Here is a 20,573-nt window from a genome sequence, read left to right as displayed (position 1 = left end):
CAATGTAGTGTACGTCGCACAAATCCGTCTGCAGCAGCATTGGCAGTGACCGGTCCGCAGTACATGTAGATTAAGTTTGCGCCGGGCTTGCGTTAAACTTTGGCCAATGCATCGTGTGCTGTATTGGATGATGCGCACGGAATGCCACTCCTGCTTCATGCACTGTAGCATCGTGTATTTCAGCTCGAACACGGGCTCTGAAAGCTCGTCAAGCACACGCTTGCCTGTCCTGGACAAGCCGCCAGCCTTATAGATAGAGCTCTCTGCGAAGATCTTCGTTTTCGCTTCAATCTACCGCTGTGCTCCTAGCGAAATTCCAAGTCGAATCCGCGTTTCACTTCTGGATGACAACCAGATGGCCGATCACTGTGCCGATCCGTTCGCTCTCTGCACTTGTCAGGGATTCTTTTCTCTCGTCGCGGCGCCGCCATCTTTGCATCATCTCACCGAGGGATGTGTACCGGTGGAGGGCGTCGCTTGATCGGTGGCCTCCGCCGAGTCTTTCGGATCCCCATTCCTCGTTTTGCGTGGCATCCCCCATTGCGTCCTTTTCGTCAACCTCCGTCACCATGGACAAGACCGACAGTCATCTGCCTGACCTGGAGAAATCGCCCAGGGCAGCGTACTCCAAACTGGATGGCGACGTGCCACTGCAGACCCCGGAGCAGTCTTTCGAGGACAGCAATTCGCTCTACGCACGTCTGCAGCGGTGGGCCAGCCGCTTCAAAATCGAGACGCGCGGCATCGAGCGCGTGCCCGAGGACGAGCGCCACGACGACTCGCTGCTGAACGTCGGTAGTATGTGGCTGGCGGCCAACATGGTCATCAGCTCCTTCGCCATCGGTGTGCTGGGCAAGTCGCTCTTCAATTTGGGCTCAGCCGACGCCTTCCTCGTCGTGTTCTTCTTTAATATTGTTGGCATCCTACCGGTGTGCTACTTCTCTACCTTCGGTCCTATCTTCGGTCTACGCCAGATCGTGCTCTCACGCTTCTGGTACGGCTGGCACGGTGTCAAGATCGTGGCTCTCTTCAACGTGATCGCTTGTCTCGGTTGGTCCTGTATCAACGTCATCGTCGGTGCGCAGGTTATCAACGCAGTTAACAACGACGTCCCGGGTTGGGCCGGTATCATTATCATCACTGTGTGCACCTTCATCGTCACGCTTTTCGGCTACAAAGTGGTGCACGCCTACGAATTCTGGTCGTGGATTCCGGCCTTCATCGTCTTTATGATCGTACTCATCGAGTTCGCGGTCTCAGGCGCGTACGTCCACATCCCGATGGGTACCGGCACCTCGGAAGTGGGCAGTGTATTGAGCTTCGGCGTTACGGTCTTTGGGTTCGCCACTGGCTGGACGTCGTACGCCGCCGACTACACCGTGTACCAACCTGTTAACCAGAGCAAGGTGAAGGTGTTCTTCTCCGCCTTTACCGGTCTGATCGTGCCGTTGCTGTTCACGCAGTTCCTGGGCGTTGCTGTGATGACCGCCACGGACGAGAGCAACCCGGACAGCAAGTACCGTGACGGCTACAACGAGGCCGGTGCTGGCGGTCTTATCAGCGCTGTGGTCGTGGGCCCGCTTGGCGGCTTCGGCCAGTTCTGCCTCGTCATACTGGCGCTGTCCATTATCGCCAACAACTGTCCCAATATCTACTCGTTCGCTATCACCGTGCAGGTTTTCGGCGAGTGGACGCGTAGTATCCCACGCTTCGTATGGACACTGGTGGGCTCGGTCATCTACGCCGTCGTAGCCTTCCCCGGTTACTCGCATTTCGAGAGTGTATTGGAGAACTTCATGAACGTCATCGGCTACTGGATGTCGGTATACGCAGCCATCGGTCTGACTGAACACTTCTACTTCCGTAAGGGTTACTCGGGTTACAATCCGGCTGACTATGACAAACCCGATAAGCTACCACACGGTATCGCCGCAGTCTTCTCGTTCTGCGTAGGCATCGTGGGTGCCGTTTTGGGTATGAGCCAGACGTGGTATGTTGGTCCTATTGCTAAATTGTGCGGCGAGAAGCCGTATGGAGGAGACATTGGCGTCGAGCTCGTGTGGCTGTTCGCTATCGTGTCGTACCTCATCACAAGACCCATCGAGCTGCACTACTTCGGCAAGTAAACAGCCAATTCACTACAAACTGCATCCGTAGGTGCGACCCTGTATGTAAGATCAGTAGAGCTGTTCCTTTGTTTGTTGCTCACTACCTTTCCAGTACCGGGCGATCAACCTGGCTAGCGTTAAGATCAGTGCCGCCCGTGACCTGGTTGATAACCGTGAAAGATGATAGGCTTGCGTATCTCGCGCAACGAACTAAATGAGGCATTGCAACTTGAGATCATCGCTCTGGTCTCCAACCGAGAGGTGTCAATGTAGCTTGCTATATGTACGTACTAGGTAAAATCGGCGTGATGCCTGTCATCGCCTTTATTTCTGTATGCTTCATCTTTCCTCTACAATCCGTTTAGGAGCCGATTTGCAGCCGCCTCCACATTGTTGTCTGTGGACTGAAGTGCCTGCAGAGCGCGCTCTCTATCAAACCCAAGGGCCTACATTAAAATAACAACCAACCCGTCGTAAGTTACCATAGTATCCAAGTAAACAATAATACCTACTTACCATAAGCTGCTGAATTGCGTCCTCGGACGGCGGTTGAGCAGCCATGTGAGGGGGCAACATGCCACCGGCCGCAGGAGCGCCACCGGGCATCATCCCACCGGCACCCGGTAGTAACTGGTCTCGGAATCCTTGACCCTGGACGGCCGGTGCAGCTGGACGACCTCGGTTAAAACGAGCGTTAACTCGTCGCTGAGCCTCAAGAGCACGTCGCTGCCGTTGGAGTGCCAATGTGCTCGAAGGAACCACATCAAACAGCGGATGTAGCAGACTGAAAATGGAGCATACGAACGACGGCAGTCGCAGTCGGCCGAGGGGCGTAGAGCTGAACAGAAGACCAAGGAACGATCCACCGAAAAACGGGATCAACGCGTGGAAGTCACGCACGAATAGCTAGAAAAGCAAACAGTTAGACAACGTTAGTTTACGTTTTTTAAATAATTCTAATACTATTTTTTTTTTACGTACCACGAGCATGAGCATGTATGTGCTGGACTTGTCCGAGAAGTGCAGACCCCATACACTGAATGACCGCGGATGCAGCTTGGGAATAAACTCTACAGCATAAAAATAATAACATAAATCAATATCACATTTTCATCGTTCTCTACTGCGGCTACGTACTGTTAAAGTAGACGGCAAAAGCTCCAATGACAGGGTACGGTCCTCCCGGGATGGTCTTGGTTAGCCAGGGAGCGGACGTCAGCGCCGCGAGTTGTAGCGCTCCCGAAATTAACAGCACGAAGACGAGAATACTCCCGAATTTACGGGAGCCCAGCTGTCTCTCCAGTACTCGGAACTGGAACACGGCGTAGAGTCCTAGAGACACCGCCAACCCACTATATCGGAGAAAATTGTTAATAAAAATATAGTAAAATGAAATAATTAATAATACTTACTGGTGGAATGTCAATTGACTCGAGATCAACCGCCAGTATTGAGATCGACTGAGAATGGCGTCCCGGTCGAGCGCTAGGAGACGACCGCGGTCCAGCAACAGGCTGGCGGAGCTGGCGGCGCCCACTGCGAGCGAGAAGGCGTAGGTCACAGGCGCGCCATCTACAGGAATGGAAGGCGTTAGAGATAGCTAACACAGAGAGATAGAGAGGCCGAGGCACGCACAGAAGCCGCGCAGGTCGCCGTGCATCTTGAGTGTGTCCGCTAAGATGGCCACGTAATTGAAGCTTGGTGCAACATGCATCTTCGAGCGACATCTCGCGTTTGCACTAGGAGTTGTATGACTGACTACAAACATCAAGTCAAACTGGAATGTTGCAGCAATGATGCTTGACTAAGTACGACCAACTTCAACTTGCCTCTTTGACAGAATGCCGTAAATAACGCGAGATGGTTTCGAAACGACTGTGTGTATTTCGAGGCAACGGACGCACTGCAGTAGGCGTCTAGTCAACGACACTCGATCATTCTGGCTTACCTCGATCGCAGAGGGTGAAGCTGTCGTCGAGATGCTCGCTCGACGCGCGAATCCAACGATCTCGACGCGACCGCTGAGTACGAAGACACCCGGAAAGAGCACCGATAGCCCCAGCAGCAACCAACCACAATGTAACAATACCAACCATGTAGGACGTCCCGCGCTTGGGCAGATCAATGCCAGACACTTACAAGTCGGAGCCAAAGTGTGGGTGGCCGACGCTAAGGTGCTCTGGCGAATCGGGGAGGTACAGACCATCGCTGAAGACCGGAAGACAGTGCAGGTTTATCTCCCTGACGCTGCAGAAGACCAGACGCAGACTCTGCGTATGGATCAGCTCTTCACCTTTGACGCATCGCACATTGTGGATCACGCCGATGTGGCGCTAATGAACAACATGCACGAGGCGCCACTGCTCAACGTGCTGCGCCAGCGCTTCGAACGCGACGAGATCTACACGTTCACAGCTGATATTTTGCTCTCTATTAACCCGTACAAGTCCATCCCGCTGTTGTACGACGTCGTGGGCTTTATGAAGAGCCGCGAGGAGGCCGCTACAGCCACTGGAGACGGCGCGAACAGCGACAGCAGTGCTCCGCCACATTTGTTCTCAATCGCAGAGAAGGCGTACACTGGCATGAAAGGGGTTGTTCCTGGGTCTGGAGCTCCACAGTCCATTGTTATCAGTGGTGAGAGTGGTGCTGGTAAGACCGAAGCGTCCAAATACATCATGAAATACCTCGCTACTGCCAGTAAACACGTCGCTAGTTGTAGCACCGGAAAGACGGCAGCAGTTGTACACGAACAGATCGAGGAATGCGTGGTGCTGTCCAATTTGATACTGGAATCATTTGGCAACGCAAAGACTTCACGCAACGACAACTCCAGTCGTTTCGGCAAGTACATTCAGATCCATTACAGCAGTGAAGGACGCATGGCAGGAGTGTCAATCCGCCACTTTTTGCTGGAGAAGACACGCCTGGTGCGTCCAGAAGTAAACGAACGCAATTACCACATCTTCTACCAGTTACTAGCAGGGCTTGATAGTTTAAACAACACGTCGAACCCTGCGGATCGCCCACTGCTGCTACGGAATGACGTGTGGAACTACACATACCTCACACGTGGAGATTGTGTGGAGGTCGATGGAGTGGACGACGCGACTGAGTTCGAGCAGCTTCGACGCTGTCTAGAGCAGCTCGGAATGGACACTTCCAGCTTCCAGCGCCCCATGTTTGAGGTACTAGCAGCCATTCTACACCTTGGGAACGTCAATTTCGAGAGCCCGACTCAAGAGGGCAAAGGAGATGCATCTCGAGAGGACGAGCCTACTCGAGTGGTGTTCCCTGAAAGCGACACCGGTGTGAACTTGGAGCATGTAGCCATGTTACTAGGTGTCGATGCTGCAGAGTTCGCTAACAAGATGGTAACGCAGACTACGATCACAGGTCGTGGGAGTATCCTGGAGATCAAACTCACTCCAGAGCAGGCGAAAAATGCCATGGATGCTTTCTGTAAGTATCTTTACGGAGAGCTTTTCCACCACGTGATCGCACGTATCAACGCCTGTGCCAGACAACAGACATCTTCCGACCAGAAGACGCCAAAAGCTCGTGTTCAAGGCGGATCTACTACTCCATCTGTGTCTCCGTTTATCGGAATTCTCGATATCTTCGGCTTTGAAGTGATGAAGCGCAACAGCCTTGAACAACTGTGCATCAACTTTACCAACGAAACTCTACAACAACAATTCAACAAGCATGTGTTCGTACTGGAGCAGGAGCGATACGCTCGCGAAGGGATCGCCGTATCTCCCGTTGAATTCCAGGACAACCAGCGCTGTCTGGATCTCATCCAGAAGCCTCCTCTGGGACTGTTACCTCTTCTGGAGGAACAAATGCTGCTCAAACGCAAAACTACAGACAAACAATTGCTTACCATTTACCATGGAAACCACTTGGATAAACACCCGAGCTATGCTAAACCTCGCTTCGAGTGCGACGAGTTCATCATCCGACACTACGCAGGAGACGTGACGTACGATATCCACGACTTCATCGCCAAGAACACCGACAATCTGCACGATGACTTGCTCGATCTACTGCGTCGTAGCTCGCAACCGCTTCTTCAAGCCATGCTCAGTGCTCCAGCTGCTGCTACACTTGGTGGTGCAGCTACTAAGCGAGGAGGGCCGTCAACGCCGAGAGGAGCAATGCACCAGCGTACACAGAGCGCTTCTCTCACCGGTACAACAACCGTATCGAGTCGATTCCGCACTCAACTAGCGGAACTTATGGAGGTTCTGTGGAGCACCACACCCAGTTATATCAAGTGTATCAAGCCTAACAACTTGAAATTCCCAGGTGGTTTCAGCTGTGAGCTTGTCCGCGATCAACTGGTTTACAGCGGCGTGCTTGAGGTTGTACGGATTCGACAGGAAGGGTTCCCCATTCGCAAGCAATTCAGCATCTTCTACGAGCTCTTCTGGCCGCTAGGAATCAAAAAGTACGGCGTCGCAGCCACAAGAGGTAACTCCAGTAAAACTCGAGAAGCGTGTGAGGTTATTGCGCGCGAGTGGCTTAAAGATAAAGACCTCGAACGTGAAGAACCTTCGGAGGCAGATAACGACTCACCAGAAGTTGAGAAGGACGAGCCGGAGACACCAACGTTGCGTCCTGTTCGACAGATCTTCGCTATGGGAAAGAACGAGGTTTTCCTTCGTTACGGCCAGATCGAGCGTCTCGAAGGCTCATTAGCCACACTTCGACATGATAGCATCGTCGTCCTGCAGTCCAAACTGGTTCGTGCTCGTTTGGCATTTAAGAAGTTCCACTTGCTCCGTGGAGCGACAGTGAAATGGCAAGCACTTTGGAGAATGCACAGCCAGCGTGTCAAATATCTGCAACAACGACAATCTGCGCTCAAGATCCAAGCGCGTTTCCGTGCCTTTCAACTCACCACTTTATTCAAAAAGAAGAAGCGTGCAGCTACTGTCATGACTCGAGTATCTCGCAAGTTCGTCACTCGATGCAAATTCCTCCGCTTTGTCAAGTCCACACGTGCAGCTACCGAGATTCAGCGTCATATCCGAGGCTTCCTGCTTCGTACAGCCGCTGAACGCGAGCGGAAGATGCGTGAACGCGCTACGTTGAGTCTGCAGTCCTGGCAGCGGATGCACGTGCACCGTCGTCGCTTTCAGATCCAAAAACGCGCCGCAGTTCGACTTCAAACCAAGTATCGCTGTCGGACTCAGCGTCGTCGCTTCCTGCGTGAGAGGAAGGCAGCGATCGTGCTAGCTGCGTTCGTACGTCAAGTTCTACAGCGCAGACGCTTCAAGAAGCTGAAAGCGTGTATAGTTAAGACCCAAGCTATGGTGCGGAAGTGGAAGACACGCCGGATGTTCGTCGCGTTACGCTCTGCTCTCGTGGTGCTCCAGAGCTTACGGCGTCAACGAGCAGCGAGAAAAGTCTTTATTGCTCGGAAGGCTGCGGTATTTCGTCTTCAACACGCTATGGTTGGATGGACTGCGAGGTGTCGATACGTTGCGCTGAAGAAAAGTACGTGTAGACTTCAGTATTTTATTACGAGTTGGCTGCTTTGTCGACAGTTCAGACGTGCTCGTAGAGCGTCAAGACGCGTTCAAAAAGTGTGGAAATCGCACCACCGACGTGTACAGTGGGAAGCTGAAGTGGCCAGTGTGTTTGTAAGCCGTCAGTCGAACGCAGCGTCAGAGAGTGGAGGGTTGTCTTGGACGCAGCACACGCGCATGGAGGACTCGGACCGCAGGATGACCAAGTTACGTCTCCAACCAGACATCTTCTTCACGTTGCAGCCTCGTATGTTTGGCTACAACTCGCTGTTCCATGAAGCTGCTGCGTGTGGAGATTTCCACGTGGTCAAGTACATGCTTGGTGAACGTTCTGCTGAAGAACTGCTTACACTCAAGAACGGACGAGGCCTCACTGCCCTCCATGAAGCGTGTGCGTACGGCCAACATGCGATGGTTAAGTATCTAGCACTGCAAATGACTGCGATCCCAATCATCCGAGCTATTCCATCGAGCTTTAAAGAGCCCGACGAACCTGAACAAAATACTACAGATCCTGCTGATGAGACCGATAACCAGCAGGACAATAGTGAGGCCGAACACACAATAGAGCGCCGCTCTGAGCGGACTGTTGTCTACAGCGGATACCTTCGTAAGCGACGCGAGACTTCGCGCTGGATGCGTCGATATGTAGTGCTGAGTGTGACTTCGGACAAGCAAGACCGTCCACAACTGGACTATTATCCCAACGACCGCAACGCCACATTTGCTGGACCGAGTTCACTGCAGATCGACTTGACTACTGCTCTACTTAAGACTAGTGTGGACTTGCCTTTCGCCTTTGAGCTCCACTCTCCACAACTACTTGGAGGTCGCAACAAAGAAGGCCGGCTGTACTTCGCAGCATCAGGAGCGATTGAGATCCAGTGTTGGCTGGCTCATCTACGCAATATCATCCCAAGCAGCATCGAGTCCCGAGTGTTTGCCATGCACCGATCAGCCCAAGGCAATCATCTCGAGTTCATAGACTTTAAAGCTCGTCAAGAAGTGTGCAATCTTCAAAGCTCGTCATCGAGACTGGAGACGCCTCTGCACTTGGTCGCTGGTTGTAGTAGTCTCGTGATCTTAGCGGCGATTGAAGACGAAGGCCCCGAAAACAACAAGAGCAACAGCGAGATCCAATTCGACGTTTCTGTCATCACAGCTAACTCCAATGCAAAGTCAAAGTCTCTGCTGGATGCTGAGCTTGAGCTTGTCAAGACGACCCAGTGGCTGATTGAGAACGGAGCTGACATCAACGCTATGACTACACGACAAGAGACTCCACTGCAGTTGGCTCTACAGGCTGGACATTTGATACTAGCGAAGCTTCTTCTGGACCGTGGAGCATTAGCATCGAGTCTCTCTGAGCCACACTTGATGCTGGTGCGATGCTTGAAGGCTGAACTGGCCAAGACTGCCATCACGAGTATCTCTTCGTCTGCGTGTGGGTCTGTAGGGATCCCACACACTACCCAGCCTCCACCTGGACCCATGAACGGGTTGCTAGCAGCGGGAAACGCGTTCCTGAAGAGACCTAACAAGTTGATTCGAGGCTTAAGTGCAAGCGAAGAACCGCCCTTACTCTTCCTCTCAAGCAGCCAGGAAAAGTACTCAACAGTTCGTACGTGTCGCTCTTTGTGGAGCTTATCAGACTGAATAACGCGACTTCTATCGGTGATCGACGACCGCGTATCGTCATCTCGGTGATGGATGGACAACGCAACCTGGTCGAGATGCGGCAACAAGTGTCCGTACAACCGGTAGCTGCGTCGAACGCTCTACTCTGGGGCTTCACGTGGCACATGCAAACGCCATTGGAGAACTTGCCACACGGAGCTTGCGTCGTAGTGGAGTTAGCCACTACCAGTGCGTCCGCTGCTCCACCGACTCATGACGGTGCCACATCTCCAACACTTGGTGCTAGTGTACTCTCTCCTGAATGTTGGACGTATCTTCAAGTTGACCAACGTACAGCCAACAGCGCTCCGATCACTGCTGAGATGTACAAGTATCCGGTCGACTTGTCGTCGCAGCACACGCTGCATCGCGCCGACGCCTTCCTCTCTGGCGAAATGTTGATCTCTCAAGCTCATACATAAGACAACATTTAGTTGCATTACCCGTCACAATAAACCCACAATGAATAAAAAAATTAAAAAGGAAGCAGAAAAAAATAATCTATTGGAATGGGGAAAAGTAGAAAGTGTGTCCATGTGGACACATGTACTGCCCGGCTTGGCTGCCTGGCGGCATCTGCACGCGCGTGTAGCACGTGGGGCATTGGCGCATGATGGGCCTAGGTCCTGATGTCATCGAGCCTGGCCCATTGAAGCTTTGTCGAAGTCCCTGCGAGTTGCCCGTGGTTGGGGGCATGCGTAGCTGGAAGAGGTGGCCATTGGGGCACTGCAGCGTGCCTCGAGCTGTGGTGCTCACAAGGCAGCGGATCCGACACGTGGGACATTCAACCACCACGTTGCTCCTTGCAGCCGCAGCTGCAGCCGCCGCCCGAGCGCGTTCTTGAGCTGTGGGGGTATGAGCTAGTGATTGTCCACATCCGTCGCAGAATTGTCCTCCTGATCCTCGTTTACCGCAGTTTGTACCTGTCCACGCCCAAATATAGTCGTTAGTGGTGTGATCTTGCAGTGTCTTATAACCGCTGTTGTTGCAACTCACAGTAGGGATGGGCCTTGACAAGTCCCTCGGTCTGCTCGGGCCACTGCGTTTGCGCCTTGCGGCAGATCGGACACTTGTCCGAATTGGCCTCGTCATGGTTAACGTTCTCCAATAGACAACTGAAATGGAAGCGGTGGCCGCACTCAGCTGTGAACAATGCGCGTCCCAGCGCCAGTTCGTCCAGACAAATGACGCACTCGGGGGCGTCTTCCATGACTGCCAACGGGACGCTCTTGGCGGACGGCGCGGGCTCGGCCGACGCGGGGGCTACAGGTGCTGGACTCGGCGTGCTGTTAGCGTACGCAGCGCGGTGAATCGGCCGCCGCCGCGCCTCCACGTCGCTCCATCGCCGCACACGAACAGCGGCCATGCTAACTTGCTTTATGTCGGGAAGAACGACTGTCGCAGTTGGGAAATCCAGATCGATTGTAAATATTCGGAAACTTTAACATAATATTTGTGTTTGGAAAAACAGAAACCAGAAAAAAGAACGTTAGTGTGGTACACATGTGATGAGAAAAAAGAACGTTAGTGTGGTACACATCCTGATTTTGCGTGGCAACTGTTTGCCGAGGTGTTGGCGGCACCGTGTTGCACAAGACAACAACCTCCGTTGGGATCAAGCAAGACCTTTCGACACTATGGGCGGCAACTTCTCCGTTGTATGCGGCCTTGGAGGCAGCGACAGCGATCGCGATCCGCAATTGGTACGTGCCTTCTTCTTCGCTTACTGTTCCTGTTTGCACAACGTCTGACTGTTGCCCTCTCCTCTACATGCAGCACTACCAGAGCAAGGACTTTGCACGGAGTTTCGACCAACCGACAAGCAGTCGCGGGCGCTCAATGTCGGCCGCCACGGACTGCTCGATAGCATCCATCCTGTCTAACTCGGAGCGGCTCATCCCGGATGCCTACATGCCCAAGGACATCCAGGTAGTATCTCAACGTCGGCAGCGCAGTGGCCACCATCACCACATGGCGTCGCGTTCGTCCTTCGGCTTCAGCGGCAAGAACTCGTCCAGAGTCAGCAGCGCCTCTTCCAAAGGCCTGAACTCCGTGCGCGTTGTACGCAACAACGCAGCTGGTGAGATTCCGGCTAGCGTGAACAAGACGTACAACTTCGGCATCAAGACAGCGTCTTCCAGCTTTGGCTATAGCGACGACGAGACCGCGAACACGGCGGGGTCTAGTCGTGGTGTGGATAGCAGTCGATTTTCGATGCAAGAGCTTCGAGTTAAGTAAGTGGACGAAGAATAGGATCAAGTAGGTATATAAAGTAGGCTGTCAGCAATGTACTAGTAGCTTAGAAGGCAGCAGGACGTAGCAATAGAAAAACAAGAAGGACAAGTGTGACGTATGAACAAGCAAATGCATTTGCAACCGTTGTGTGCAATTCGCGAACGTCTGGCTTGCCGTCTACGATGTTTCTAAGCCCCCCAAACTCACTTCTTGACGGCGGCCTTGAGCTCCTTGACCTTCCTTCGGCACTCGCGATAGGCCTCGCTCTCCTTCTCGCACTCCTCGCCGTCGCGCAGTCCCCCGCTCTCGGCAGTCTTCGCTTCCACGCACCTGCGCACGTCAACATCGTGAGTCAATCGATCGGGTCTGAGTCTCCTCCACATAATTCCATAACCGCCTCTCCTCCTTCAGAACGCCTGAATCAGGAGCAGGAGTGTAACACTCACTTCACGTAGGTTCCCATCTCGCCCGCGCACGGGTTCGGCTCGGCTGGTTTGGATAGTTCCGCGCCCATACTGCTGGCGTTAGTAGTGATGGCTTCCTGACCTCAGGACTCGCTGTTACTCCGTAACAGAGTTTCTAATGGCGACACAAGCAGAAAACGGCCGAAAACGAAGCATTTTTCGCGTCGACCAAGATGCGGATTGAAGCCGTACTAGCGTCAGACTCAGAGCCATTGAGCAGTCCAGAGCTGGCCGACGCGATCAATACACTCGGCAAAAAGTCTGCTATCGTACGTCCTCCCCTCTTCCACCCATCGCGTTGGTACCGACACTAACACTGCGATGGGCTATCGCCATTGACCCTGACGATCGATCTTTCGCCAGGCCCAAGCTCTCTCCCATGAAATCACCTCCACCGATCTCTTTGCGTCTTCCGCGGCAGCAGAACAGCGACAGACTCTGCTGCTGGCTGTCAATGATGACGATGGTGCTGTCATGGGCTTCCTCAAGACCGGCGTCAAGCACCTGTTCTATCTGGTAAAAAGGGGAGTCTCATGGAATGTTGTGGAGTGTTTGTCATGGCTGTTGCGTTTTGTTATTTGTTACTTGCTACACAGAGCCCTAGTGGAAACTACACGGAAATGGATCCAATCTGCGTCTTAGATTTCTACGTAGACGACACCTGCCAGCGCCGTGGCGTGGGGTTGCAGCTCTTCCAGCGGCTTCTGCGAGAGGAGAATATCACGCCTGCCCAGCTAGCGTACGACCGACCGTCACCTAAGCTCTTTGCCTTCCTGAAGAAACACGCCGGTCTGACCGAGTATTTCCCACAGCCCAATCGATTCGTAATTTTTGATGCGTATTTCCAACCCCGTCAGTAACGGAGACAATAAAATATGTGACTGTGGTTGCTGCTAGATCGCACTCACCTCATTGCACTGGCTTCACTCGCCAATTGAGGCCAGGAACGCCTCCACCTTGGTGTCTGCATCGCTTGGATTTTCGGCTGTGGCCTGGTCAAACCGCGCCTCGATCTTCCGTCCAGCAAACCATCGCCCGTTCATCACTTTCAGGCACGCGATCGCGGCGTTCAGCTCGGCAAAGCGCACGACCACCGACCCATCTGCAACAATATGAATGTGCTCTACAGCTCCATGTTTGCTGCACTCAGCCCGCATGTCTTCTTCCAGATCGTCGAAGAATTCAGCATCGCTGCCTTCAAGTGGATCCCAAACATGCTTCAAAATGATCGAGCACGATGGCAAGTCGAGTTGTGCTGAGTCTGCTTTTGCCTCTTCACATGAGGCCAGCACGTTTGTTGTATGGGAAGCGACTTGAGCTGCACCAGTATTCTCCTTGCTCTCCTCTTTCCCAGTAGGTTTCGTTGTCGAAAAAGTTGCTTCCGTTGCTCTGTATAAAAGAAAGAGTGAGTTTCTTCCGAGCTGCTTTCACATTACTATAATACACTTACGTGATGACTACCCCCGGCTTGACTTCGAAGTGATTCAGCTGTGTAGCAAGGTACGAGACGCGAATCAGCAACATGCATGGAAAATTGCATGAAATCCACCCACTAAGCAAGCGTCGTGTAGTGGATCCGACTACCCTCTGATGTTTCATGGAGCAATTGGCAGTAAGCTTAGCTTTACCCTGTCAACGGCCTTGAGCATAGTGGCGCGCGAGCTGAAAGTCACCACTGCATCACCCTTGAGGCCTCCTTTGTCGTTCTTGTAGAATTTGATGCGTCGCACCTTGCCCAGCTTGTTGCATACGCCCTCTGCAGAACACCATCAGTCTTTATCACTCTATGGATTCCTATTAAGTAGTAGGCAAACGACTGACCAAGTTGTCTGCAGGCCATATACGTTGAAAGCCCCGTGATGTAGACGCTGCTGTTGCCCTTGGAGCCTCTTGCTACTGGTGTAGATCGTTTGGAAGGCCCGAGGACGGTGGTCAAGAAATCGTCCGCCGATTGAGCTTCCTCCTGTTCGTCCTGCCTGAATATCCGACGAGCACGTTTATGACCACAAGAAGGTGGAAAGGTTGAAGATAGAGCGCTTACTGCTGGATGTACGCGAGGTTCTTGGCGCGGGCGCGTTCGATGCGTTCACTCTCGGTGTCCATGGCTTCTTTATATTTTGCGTTTTGAATTTCATAATATTTGCACTCAGAGTGAGAAATGTTTAATTTTCATCTTTGGTTAAGAATATAATTCTTAATCAGAATCGTCAAAACGTATGTTGATTGGCTGGGATGGCATTCAGACGAAAAAAAACCATTAAAATTTTAATGGTTTTTTTTTCGTCTGAATGCCATCCGAGCCAATCAGCATACGTTACGACGAGATTTTGGAACTATGTTATAAAGCCAACCAAGCTTCTATTATTACGACCTATACTTGACTTTTTTGAGTTGGTTTCGAATAACCCAAATAAACCGTACCGTTGGATGGCATTCAGAAGAAAAAACCCATTAAATTTTTAATGGGTTTTTTTCGTCTGAATGCCATCCAACGGCAAGCGACATTTTTTCAAAGTTCTACAAGTTCATTGTCGTTGAGTAATAAAATATGGCTGGAAGCCTGTACTGAAAAATTGGATGTTTTTCAGTGTGATTTTTTTTTGGACGGTTATCGTTATGTATTGCAATAATTGTATCAATTTACTTTACGTGAAAAACAGACTACTGCGCTATGGAATCGCAACGACGAGCATCCAAACCAACCATGGGGCTGCAGGTCAGTACAGTTTGATTATTATCGTATTTTTTTCGTCAATCCTTTTTTTAGGGTAATTGATTATTGTAGTATTGCTATTTCGTCTACCTTTTTTTTTTTAGGGTACGTGGCCCAGGCAATGTTTGAACAGTTGTTCTAGCAGAGCCTGAAGACTGATCCTGTCTTCGACCTGACTCCTACCGAGCCCGCTGGTTTCGGGAGTGAGGCTACCGGTTACTCGCAGGCACGGTCAATGCCGCCTGCGTGTGAATCTACGAGGCGAAACATGTAAGTGGCAATGATATTGAAATAACCTAACAGTAGTTTCGGGACCGCAGAATGAGTTCATGAGCTCCGTGTTCTTTCAATGCATGACCGGCTATGCGAAGCTCCGCCACCTCAAGCTCCCTGGACGAAGAAACAGACGCCCTTCGAAGCTCCAGAGGAGCTTCGCTAAGCTCGGAACATCCCTCCTCATTTCCAGGACATGCGGCTCCCTTTACCAATAGAGAAGAAGTCGCTGAATGGTTTTGCGGTTCGTCGAGACCACCTCCGTCGGGGCGATCTGATCCTTCCTCCTCGCCGCGCAAGGTGGGGAGTTGTTATAAATATATATGTACCTTGCTATTTTGGGGCTAGCAAGCTAGCGCGCTAAGAAAATCCGTCCGCTTGGTTTCCGTGGCATTGTTCTCACTTAACTCTTGCAACTCTTTCGTCAAACACTAAACGTACCGCCGGAGATTTTGCAACTGACATGCATGGTAACGGATATGGCTCTTATGCACCACGCTGCTCACTTGCAAGCCATTCTCCAAGATGGCGACCGCGTCTCACACCCGATCAAGTCCCTACGGCTGCACCCGAGCGCTGCTTTGTCCGTGTTTCAGCAATGGCCAACCAAACGATGCTGCTCTGATCGAGCCTCCGCGCCGCATTCCGCTAAGTGATAGTGCCCAGTATGCCCAGAAGAAACTACAGTTGGCGTGTGTATGCTCCCTCTTTTTCATGGTCGCTGAAGTCGTTGGTGGTTTCCTGGCCGGCAGTCTTGCAATTATGGCGGACGCCGCTCACTTGCTGTCTGATGTGGCGGCATTTTGCATCTCACTATTTGCTATCTGGACGAGCACACGCCCTCCAACCAACCGATTGAGTTTCGGTTTCCAACGCACGGAAGTTATCGGTGCTGTTACGAGTGTACTGGTGCTTTGGGCTCTAACGGGTGTCTTGGTCTATGCGGTGGTAAATCGGTTTATCGAGTGTTTGGAGCCAAATCCGCCTGAACACGTTGATGGCAAGTTGATGTTTATCGTGGCCTGTATCGGACTACTGGTAAACCTGGTGCTGATGCAAATCCTGGGTCATGGCCATTCTCATGGGGGCGGTGCTCATGGTCATTCGCACAACGGGGTTGGTAGTCATGGACATTCACATGGAGGTGGGCACACACACGTACACGGTCATACTGATCAAGAACGTGGTTTTGTAGATACTCACAGTGGAGTCGACATCCAGGGCCACTCGCATGGTGGGGAGTTGCTGGATGATGATCACGAAGACCACCACCGATACAGTGAAAATGAAGGGATCTATCACAGACTATCACCTCGAAAGCACGGTCACACGCATCGAGAAAGAAATTCTCACGGGCATGGACATGAGCAACGAAAACACTCGTTCGGTGGAGATCTGGAGGTTGCTCAATTGGATGGAGCTGAAAAGCCGACGACAAAAATGAATATGGAAAATCTCAATATCCGGTCAGCATATATTCATGCCTTGGGCGACTTTATTCAAAGTATCGGCGTTTGTATCGCAGGTGGGCTCATTTGGCTTAAACCGGAATGGCAGATTGCCAACCCGATCGCGACGTTTATCTTCTCGGCACTGGTATTGTTTACAACGGTCGGAATCGTTCGTGACAGCCTCCACATTCTGATGGAGGGAAACCCTGAAGGTATCAACACCGAAGACATCGAGTTCGGACTCCGAGCATGTTCGTCGGTGGTAGGAGCACACGATCTGCACATTTGGTCGCTGAGTGCTGGATTATCGTCACTGAGTGTGCATATCGTCGCGGACGATGTCGAAGTCGCGCTGCATGCAACCCAGCGTTATCTTCTGCCGAAGGGTATTACGCATAGCACCATCCAGACTGAGAAGACGTCATCGTTATACCCTCGCAATTGCACTTCCGATCTGAAGTGTGGTCAGGTTTTGGTAGCGGCAGCGCAAACCTTGGGCTAAGCTTGGTATTGCAACAACCGCTTCGAAGTAGTTACTTTCTCGCGTTCCTCTGAAATTTATTTCATTCTGCCTGAGCTTGTCGGAGGTACCGTCAAAGAATAGCAGTCCTTTTGAAGCAAATAGTTTGGAAAACTTATATATTTTTTTAAAAAATAAAGGACGACCTTACAGCCCAGATTATTTATAATAATTAATTTATTAAAAAACAAATATTGTCCAAGTTTCCATACAGGGATTATCCAGGTGTCTAAAATGGCCTTAAAAAGGTCACCAAAATGATGAAATATATTTCTATATTACCAAAACAGGTATTGACCAGGTTGTGGTACCTGGAAAAACTGCATGCGCGCTACATGGGCAAATTGTCAAATGACGCGGTTGACTTCTTGTCGGAGCTTCATGGGACCGATGTAGCCAATCAGAACAGCGTGACGGCTTCGAGGTATTCCATGGTGGAACCAAGTATTGACCAGGTATTGGCCAGGTTATATTTTGCTTAGCAGAATCTTCAAAAATCAGGATGCACCGCTACACTCACTGCGCCTTCTGGTTCATTAAAGCTTGTAACATCTCCCAGCGCACTCGAACAAGACCCCTCGAAGACACATCCGTTGGAGCAGCGTTTGACACCTGTCTCCAGAACTGAAGACACGCGAATATGCCGCAGCTGTCGCCGTCCTTCTGGCGCGGTGTGGTCATTGTGAGGTGCTTGAACGCACTCTCGAGTAGACCGCCGTCGATCTCACGGGCCATCAACTTGAGTATCTTGCCAATCTTTCGTTTGTTCATACTGTCGTACACGACAATCTTCTTCTTCAACTTGTTGATGACAAGGCATGCCCAGTGGTTGGTATCAAAGTTGACAGGAATGAATATGTACCCCGTCAGATCGTTATCCAGACACTCGCGAATTTTAACCAGCGTAATTACGGATATAACATCTGTGACAACGTCTCCCGTGTCGACTATAGAGCTTGATACTGGTTGCAAGAAAACAGTGGCATTGTTGCCATACTCAGTTCGAAGCAGTTACGTAAACGCAAGGATAGAGTCGTCACTCAACCAACAACCGCTCCTGAAGCAGTATAGCCCAGCGTAAGTGTAGTCAAATCCTATCCCAGCCAGTTTGCTGTAGAGCCAGTTCTCCAGTAACTCCATTGCCATTCCCCCAACTTCACTGTCAGCGTCTACAACTTGCTTCACTGTGGTAAGTACCCACGAGGCACACTTCTTTCCGCTATCGCACACTTTGTGCAGATTCCAAACCCACCTCATTGCCTCCAACTGCTCACGTGTGAACTTCCAATTGTCGGGATCACTGCTACAATTGAACTGGTGCTTTGGGAAGTGCCGTCTAAACTAATAGTATCATCTATAGGTTGTACGTTGTTGAGAGTAGATTTTTGCGCCTCCAAATCGGCAAGAACCACTTGAATTGTGTCTTCATCCAGACGAAACCGAACAATATCAGGAACAAAATCTTTTTCCACTTTTCACGTAAAATTAGATGCCCGTTTGACTTCATGAACATGGTAGGTCTTCATAAATGAGGTAACCTCATGCAACGCAGGGCGTATTTCCTGCAGGCAAGCCACTATTTCATACACATCCTTATCTCGTAGAAGTCCGCGGAGACGCATGCCTTGGTTGTACTCTTTCAGGGCGGCTTTGGCTTGTTGTTTCAGCTTAGTACATTTCAACCGCGGTCGTCCGACCTTAGGGGCTGACCCATTTAGCCGTATTTCGACGCTGCCCACCGGTGAGTCAGCCACTTGAGTAGGGGTGGCTGAGTCCCCATCACTGTCGGGCGACGTAGATCTCGTGTAACCTTCGTTAACCCCCTCTTTAGGCGAAGGCGTACTTCCACCAACAGATCCAGCAGCAGCACCCGAATCGTCCTCATCATCATCCATCTTGTCGTCACTAGTGTCTTTGCGCGTAGCGATCATGCTAGCATTGCCGTGACGCATGTCGTGCCACCAGGTGTCAAACTGAGACATAGCGCTTTCAAACACGTCATCAGGAAACTGTGATAGCTCCCACCAATTCTTCCAAATGCTTGTTGAGCGCGCCGGTACTTTTCTTTTTCGCTGAGAGGGCGTTCCAAGTCATCCGTCTCTGTCTTGAAGATCTTTGCCACGAACGGAGTCGCGAGCTCTGCGATATCTTCAATGCGAATTCGGCTCTGTCCAAACCATCTGCACAAGAAACGAAAACCAAAAAACTTTGATACTTGCTAGAAATATGGGTAATATCTATAGTATAGTCCGAACCCTGGGCAATACCTGGATGAAACTTGTAAATAAAACCTAGACAACCTGGACTTACCTCGGTTGAATCGCTGAAAATGGGATGATAAACGCACTTCCGATGTCCCTCTTGAATGTCATCGCGTGTCGGCAGGGTAGCTTCATGGTCTGGGCAAATTCGCAATCACAACTCCATCCCTCCTTTTGCAAGAGGTACTCTCGGCGTTGGCTTCGTACACTCACCGATACCCCATCGTCTTCAAAGTATATCGATCCTGGTATTCTTTAGCCACCGCCACTTTGTTTTCACCCTCAATCGCCGAAGCCACCCAACGAGTAGTCATCCCCAGCACTATATTCATCTCCTCCGAGTAGCTTGTATCTCGTAAAGTACCAGGCATCTCCACGTGAGCACGATATTCTTCCTCCATCCGACGTTGAATTGCCAAAAGCACTTCTAGAGAGCTATGCATCGATACGTGGGACTTGACGTTCTGCTTGATCTTTCCGAACAAGCTCTCAACACGATTATTTGTATGATTGTTGAAGTGTGGCTGATCAACTCGGTGCAACATCACCCACATGTCGGCGCATGAATCCCATTTCTCCACAAAGTATTCCCAGAGAGTGGAAACCCCGTCACGGCATGCCACGGCCTTAAACTCATCCCTGTTAGCTTTGTAATCGCCTTCAGTCCTTGCGTAGGTCATGTTCGTAATGAGATGTTACAACTGGTCAGCCACGTCAGGAGCATACGACCCGTACTTCCCACAACGCACAATTTCATGCAGCCATTTTATCACGTGAAAATGACACAAGAGCACGCGCGCCTCAGGAAGCTTGCGTCTTATCACATCCACCTCACGTAAGTCCTTGTCCACGATGACGATACGAACTAACCGCCAGTGCTCGTTCGCTCTCTTGAAGTGATCAAGGCACTTAGCCATGTGCCAGTCGGAAGTCGTCTCAAGCATTGCGTACTGCACTGGCTGGCCGTGTCCAAATTGGTCAATCGCTACAAGTGGCAACAACTGATAGTTATACCTGCAACAAACCCTCCAGTCAATATCTGGTTTACACATGGAAAATCTCTGGATTTCGGTATACAAAATATGCAAACAAGAAACTCACTTGTTGGTCTTGTGGGTACAGTCCATTTGCAACACCTCAGGGAAGTTGTCGTACATCGCGCGCATGTGAGCTGTTGTCACCGATATCACACCAGTATCACCTCGAGCGCTTTGCACAACGGTGGATACATTCCTTGGGTTCTCCAAATTGAAATTGACCACAGTCTCGGCAACTGCGTCGTCGTCAAAAAGTGTCCTTCCTGCAGAAAGAGTACACGCATGCAGTTAGAAACC

The 20,573-nt window shown here is 51.1% G+C and overlaps 13 protein-coding genes across 13 annotated transcripts; 6 read left to right on the top strand and 7 right to left on the bottom strand.

Annotated features, from left to right (window-relative positions):
• Positions 1-382: 382 nt before the first annotated feature.
• Positions 383-2,433, top strand: PPTG_12350 (hypothetical protein). Its single transcript, XM_008908085.1, has one exon. The coding sequence runs from the start codon at positions 570-572 to the stop codon at positions 2,124-2,126; it is 1,557 nt and encodes a 518-aa protein (XP_008906333.1). The 5' UTR covers positions 383-569; the 3' UTR covers positions 2,127-2,433.
• PPTG_12349 (hypothetical protein) lies at positions 2,294-3,831 on the bottom strand. The gene is made up of 6 exons (XM_008908084.1): positions 3,744-3,831; positions 3,521-3,680; positions 3,246-3,460; positions 3,090-3,178; positions 2,625-3,014; positions 2,294-2,554 (listed from the first exon to the last, which is right to left on the bottom strand). The coding sequence occupies exons 1-6, from the start codon at positions 3,820-3,822 to the stop codon at positions 2,459-2,461; spliced, it is 1,029 nt and encodes a 342-aa protein (XP_008906332.1). The 5' UTR covers positions 3,823-3,831; the 3' UTR covers positions 2,294-2,458.
• A 256-nt stretch (positions 3,832-4,087) lies between these two features.
• On the top strand, positions 4,088-9,744 carry PPTG_12348 (hypothetical protein; the record flags this gene model as incomplete). Its single annotated transcript, XM_008908083.1, has 2 exons — positions 4,088-9,252; positions 9,297-9,744. The coding sequence occupies 2 exons, from the start codon at positions 4,088-4,090 to the stop codon at positions 9,742-9,744; spliced, it is 5,613 nt and encodes a 1,870-aa protein (XP_008906331.1).
• Positions 9,745-9,823: 79 nt separating this feature from the next.
• On the bottom strand, positions 9,824-10,414 carry PPTG_12347 (hypothetical protein; the record flags this gene model as incomplete). Its single annotated transcript, XM_008908082.1, has 1 exon — positions 9,824-10,414. One exon carries the CDS (start codon positions 10,412-10,414, stop codon positions 9,824-9,826), a length of 591 nt encoding a protein of 196 aa, XP_008906330.1.
• Positions 10,415-10,442: 28 nt separating this feature from the next.
• Positions 10,443-10,772, top strand: PPTG_23041 (hypothetical protein; the record flags this gene model as incomplete). The annotated part of the gene is made up of 1 exon (XM_008908081.1): positions 10,443-10,772. The coding sequence occupies one exon, from the start codon at positions 10,443-10,445 to the stop codon at positions 10,770-10,772; it is 330 nt and encodes a 109-aa protein (XP_008906329.1).
• A 103-nt stretch (positions 10,773-10,875) lies between these two features.
• Positions 10,876-11,723, top strand: PPTG_12346 (hypothetical protein). Its single transcript, XM_008908080.1, has 2 exons — positions 10,876-11,025; positions 11,099-11,723. Exons 1-2 carry the CDS (start codon positions 10,960-10,962, stop codon positions 11,558-11,560), a joined length of 528 nt encoding a protein of 175 aa, XP_008906328.1. The 5' UTR covers positions 10,876-10,959; the 3' UTR covers positions 11,561-11,723.
• Positions 11,724-11,760: 37 nt separating this feature from the next.
• On the bottom strand, positions 11,761-12,071 carry PPTG_23040 (hypothetical protein; the record flags this gene model as incomplete). The annotated part of the gene is made up of 2 exons (XM_008908079.1): positions 11,761-11,887; positions 12,004-12,071. 2 exons carry the CDS (start codon positions 12,069-12,071, stop codon positions 11,761-11,763), a joined length of 195 nt encoding a protein of 64 aa, XP_008906327.1.
• Positions 12,067-13,483, top strand: PPTG_12345 (alpha-tubulin N-acetyltransferase). Its single transcript, XM_008908078.1, has 3 exons — positions 12,067-12,290; positions 12,385-12,537; positions 12,618-13,483. Exons 1-3 carry the CDS (start codon positions 12,195-12,197, stop codon positions 12,879-12,881), a joined length of 513 nt encoding a protein of 170 aa, XP_008906326.1. The 5' UTR covers positions 12,067-12,194; the 3' UTR covers positions 12,882-13,483.
• On the bottom strand, positions 12,945-14,124 carry PPTG_12344 (hypothetical protein; the record flags this gene model as incomplete). Its single annotated transcript, XM_008908077.1, has 5 exons — positions 12,945-13,410; positions 13,472-13,509; positions 13,650-13,777; positions 13,843-13,997; positions 14,063-14,124. 5 exons carry the CDS (start codon positions 14,122-14,124, stop codon positions 12,945-12,947), a joined length of 849 nt encoding a protein of 282 aa, XP_008906325.1.
• Positions 14,125-15,532: 1,408 nt separating this feature from the next.
• PPTG_12343 (hypothetical protein) lies at positions 15,533-16,960 on the top strand (the record flags this gene model as incomplete). The annotated part of the gene is made up of 1 exon (XM_008908076.1): positions 15,533-16,960. The coding sequence occupies one exon, from the start codon at positions 15,533-15,535 to the stop codon at positions 16,958-16,960; it is 1,428 nt and encodes a 475-aa protein (XP_008906324.1).
• A 534-nt stretch (positions 16,961-17,494) lies between these two features.
• Positions 17,495-18,118, bottom strand: PPTG_12342 (hypothetical protein; the record flags this gene model as incomplete). Its single annotated transcript, XM_008908075.1, has 2 exons — positions 17,495-17,940; positions 18,028-18,118. The coding sequence occupies 2 exons, from the start codon at positions 18,116-18,118 to the stop codon at positions 17,495-17,497; spliced, it is 537 nt and encodes a 178-aa protein (XP_008906323.1).
• A 335-nt stretch (positions 18,119-18,453) lies between these two features.
• On the bottom strand, positions 18,454-19,374 carry PPTG_12341 (hypothetical protein; the record flags this gene model as incomplete). The annotated part of the gene is made up of 3 exons (XM_008908074.1): positions 18,454-18,964; positions 19,039-19,158; positions 19,289-19,374. The coding sequence occupies 3 exons, from the start codon at positions 19,372-19,374 to the stop codon at positions 18,454-18,456; spliced, it is 717 nt and encodes a 238-aa protein (XP_008906322.1).
• A 74-nt stretch (positions 19,375-19,448) lies between these two features.
• On the bottom strand, positions 19,449-19,919 carry PPTG_12340 (hypothetical protein; the record flags this gene model as incomplete). Its single annotated transcript, XM_008908073.1, has 1 exon — positions 19,449-19,919. One exon carries the CDS (start codon positions 19,917-19,919, stop codon positions 19,449-19,451), a length of 471 nt encoding a protein of 156 aa, XP_008906321.1.
• Positions 19,920-20,573: the final 654 nt, after the last annotated feature.

This window comes from Phytophthora parasitica (assembly GCF_000247585.1).
Source record: "Phytophthora parasitica INRA-310 unplaced genomic scaffold supercont2.28, whole genome shotgun sequence".
Taxonomy (NCBI): Eukaryota; Oomycota; class Peronosporomycetes; order Peronosporales; family Peronosporaceae; genus Phytophthora; species Phytophthora nicotianae.
The sequence above is the reverse complement of the archived record's forward strand: the minus strand, read 5'-3'. Positions and strand labels throughout refer to the sequence as shown.

Bases quoted from the DNA above. Each gene is read 5' to 3' on its own strand.
- PPTG_12345 (XM_008908078.1), top strand. From the start codon at position 12,195: ATGCGGATTGAAGCCGTACTAGCGTCAGACTCAGAGCCATTGAGCAGT. The intron at 12,291-12,384 runs GTACGTCCTCCC...ATCTTTCGCCAG, and splicing joins TCGGCAAAAAGTCTGCTATC to GCCCAAGCTCTCTCCCATGA. The intron at 12,538-12,617 runs GTAAAAAGGGGA...CTTGCTACACAG, and splicing joins TCAAGCACCTGTTCTATCTG to AGCCCTAGTGGAAACTACAC.
- PPTG_12350 (XM_008908085.1), top strand. From the start codon at position 570: ATGGACAAGACCGACAGTCATCTGCCTGACCTGGAGAAATCGCCCAGG.
- PPTG_12349 (XM_008908084.1), bottom strand. From the start codon at position 3,822: ATGCATGTTGCACCAAGCTTCAATTACGTGGCCATCTTAGCGGACACA. The intron at 3,681-3,743 runs GTGCGTGCCTCG...CCATTCCTGTAG, and splicing joins CGGCGACCTGCGCGGCTTCT to ATGGCGCGCCTGTGACCTAC. The intron at 3,179-3,245 runs GTACGTAGCCGC...TTTATGCTGTAG, and splicing joins TTTTGCCGTCTACTTTAACA to AGTTTATTCCCAAGCTGCAT.
- PPTG_12346 (XM_008908080.1), top strand. From the start codon at position 10,960: ATGGGCGGCAACTTCTCCGTTGTATGCGGCCTTGGAGGCAGCGACAGC. The intron at 11,026-11,098 runs GTACGTGCCTTC...CTCTACATGCAG, and splicing joins GCGATCGCGATCCGCAATTG to CACTACCAGAGCAAGGACTT.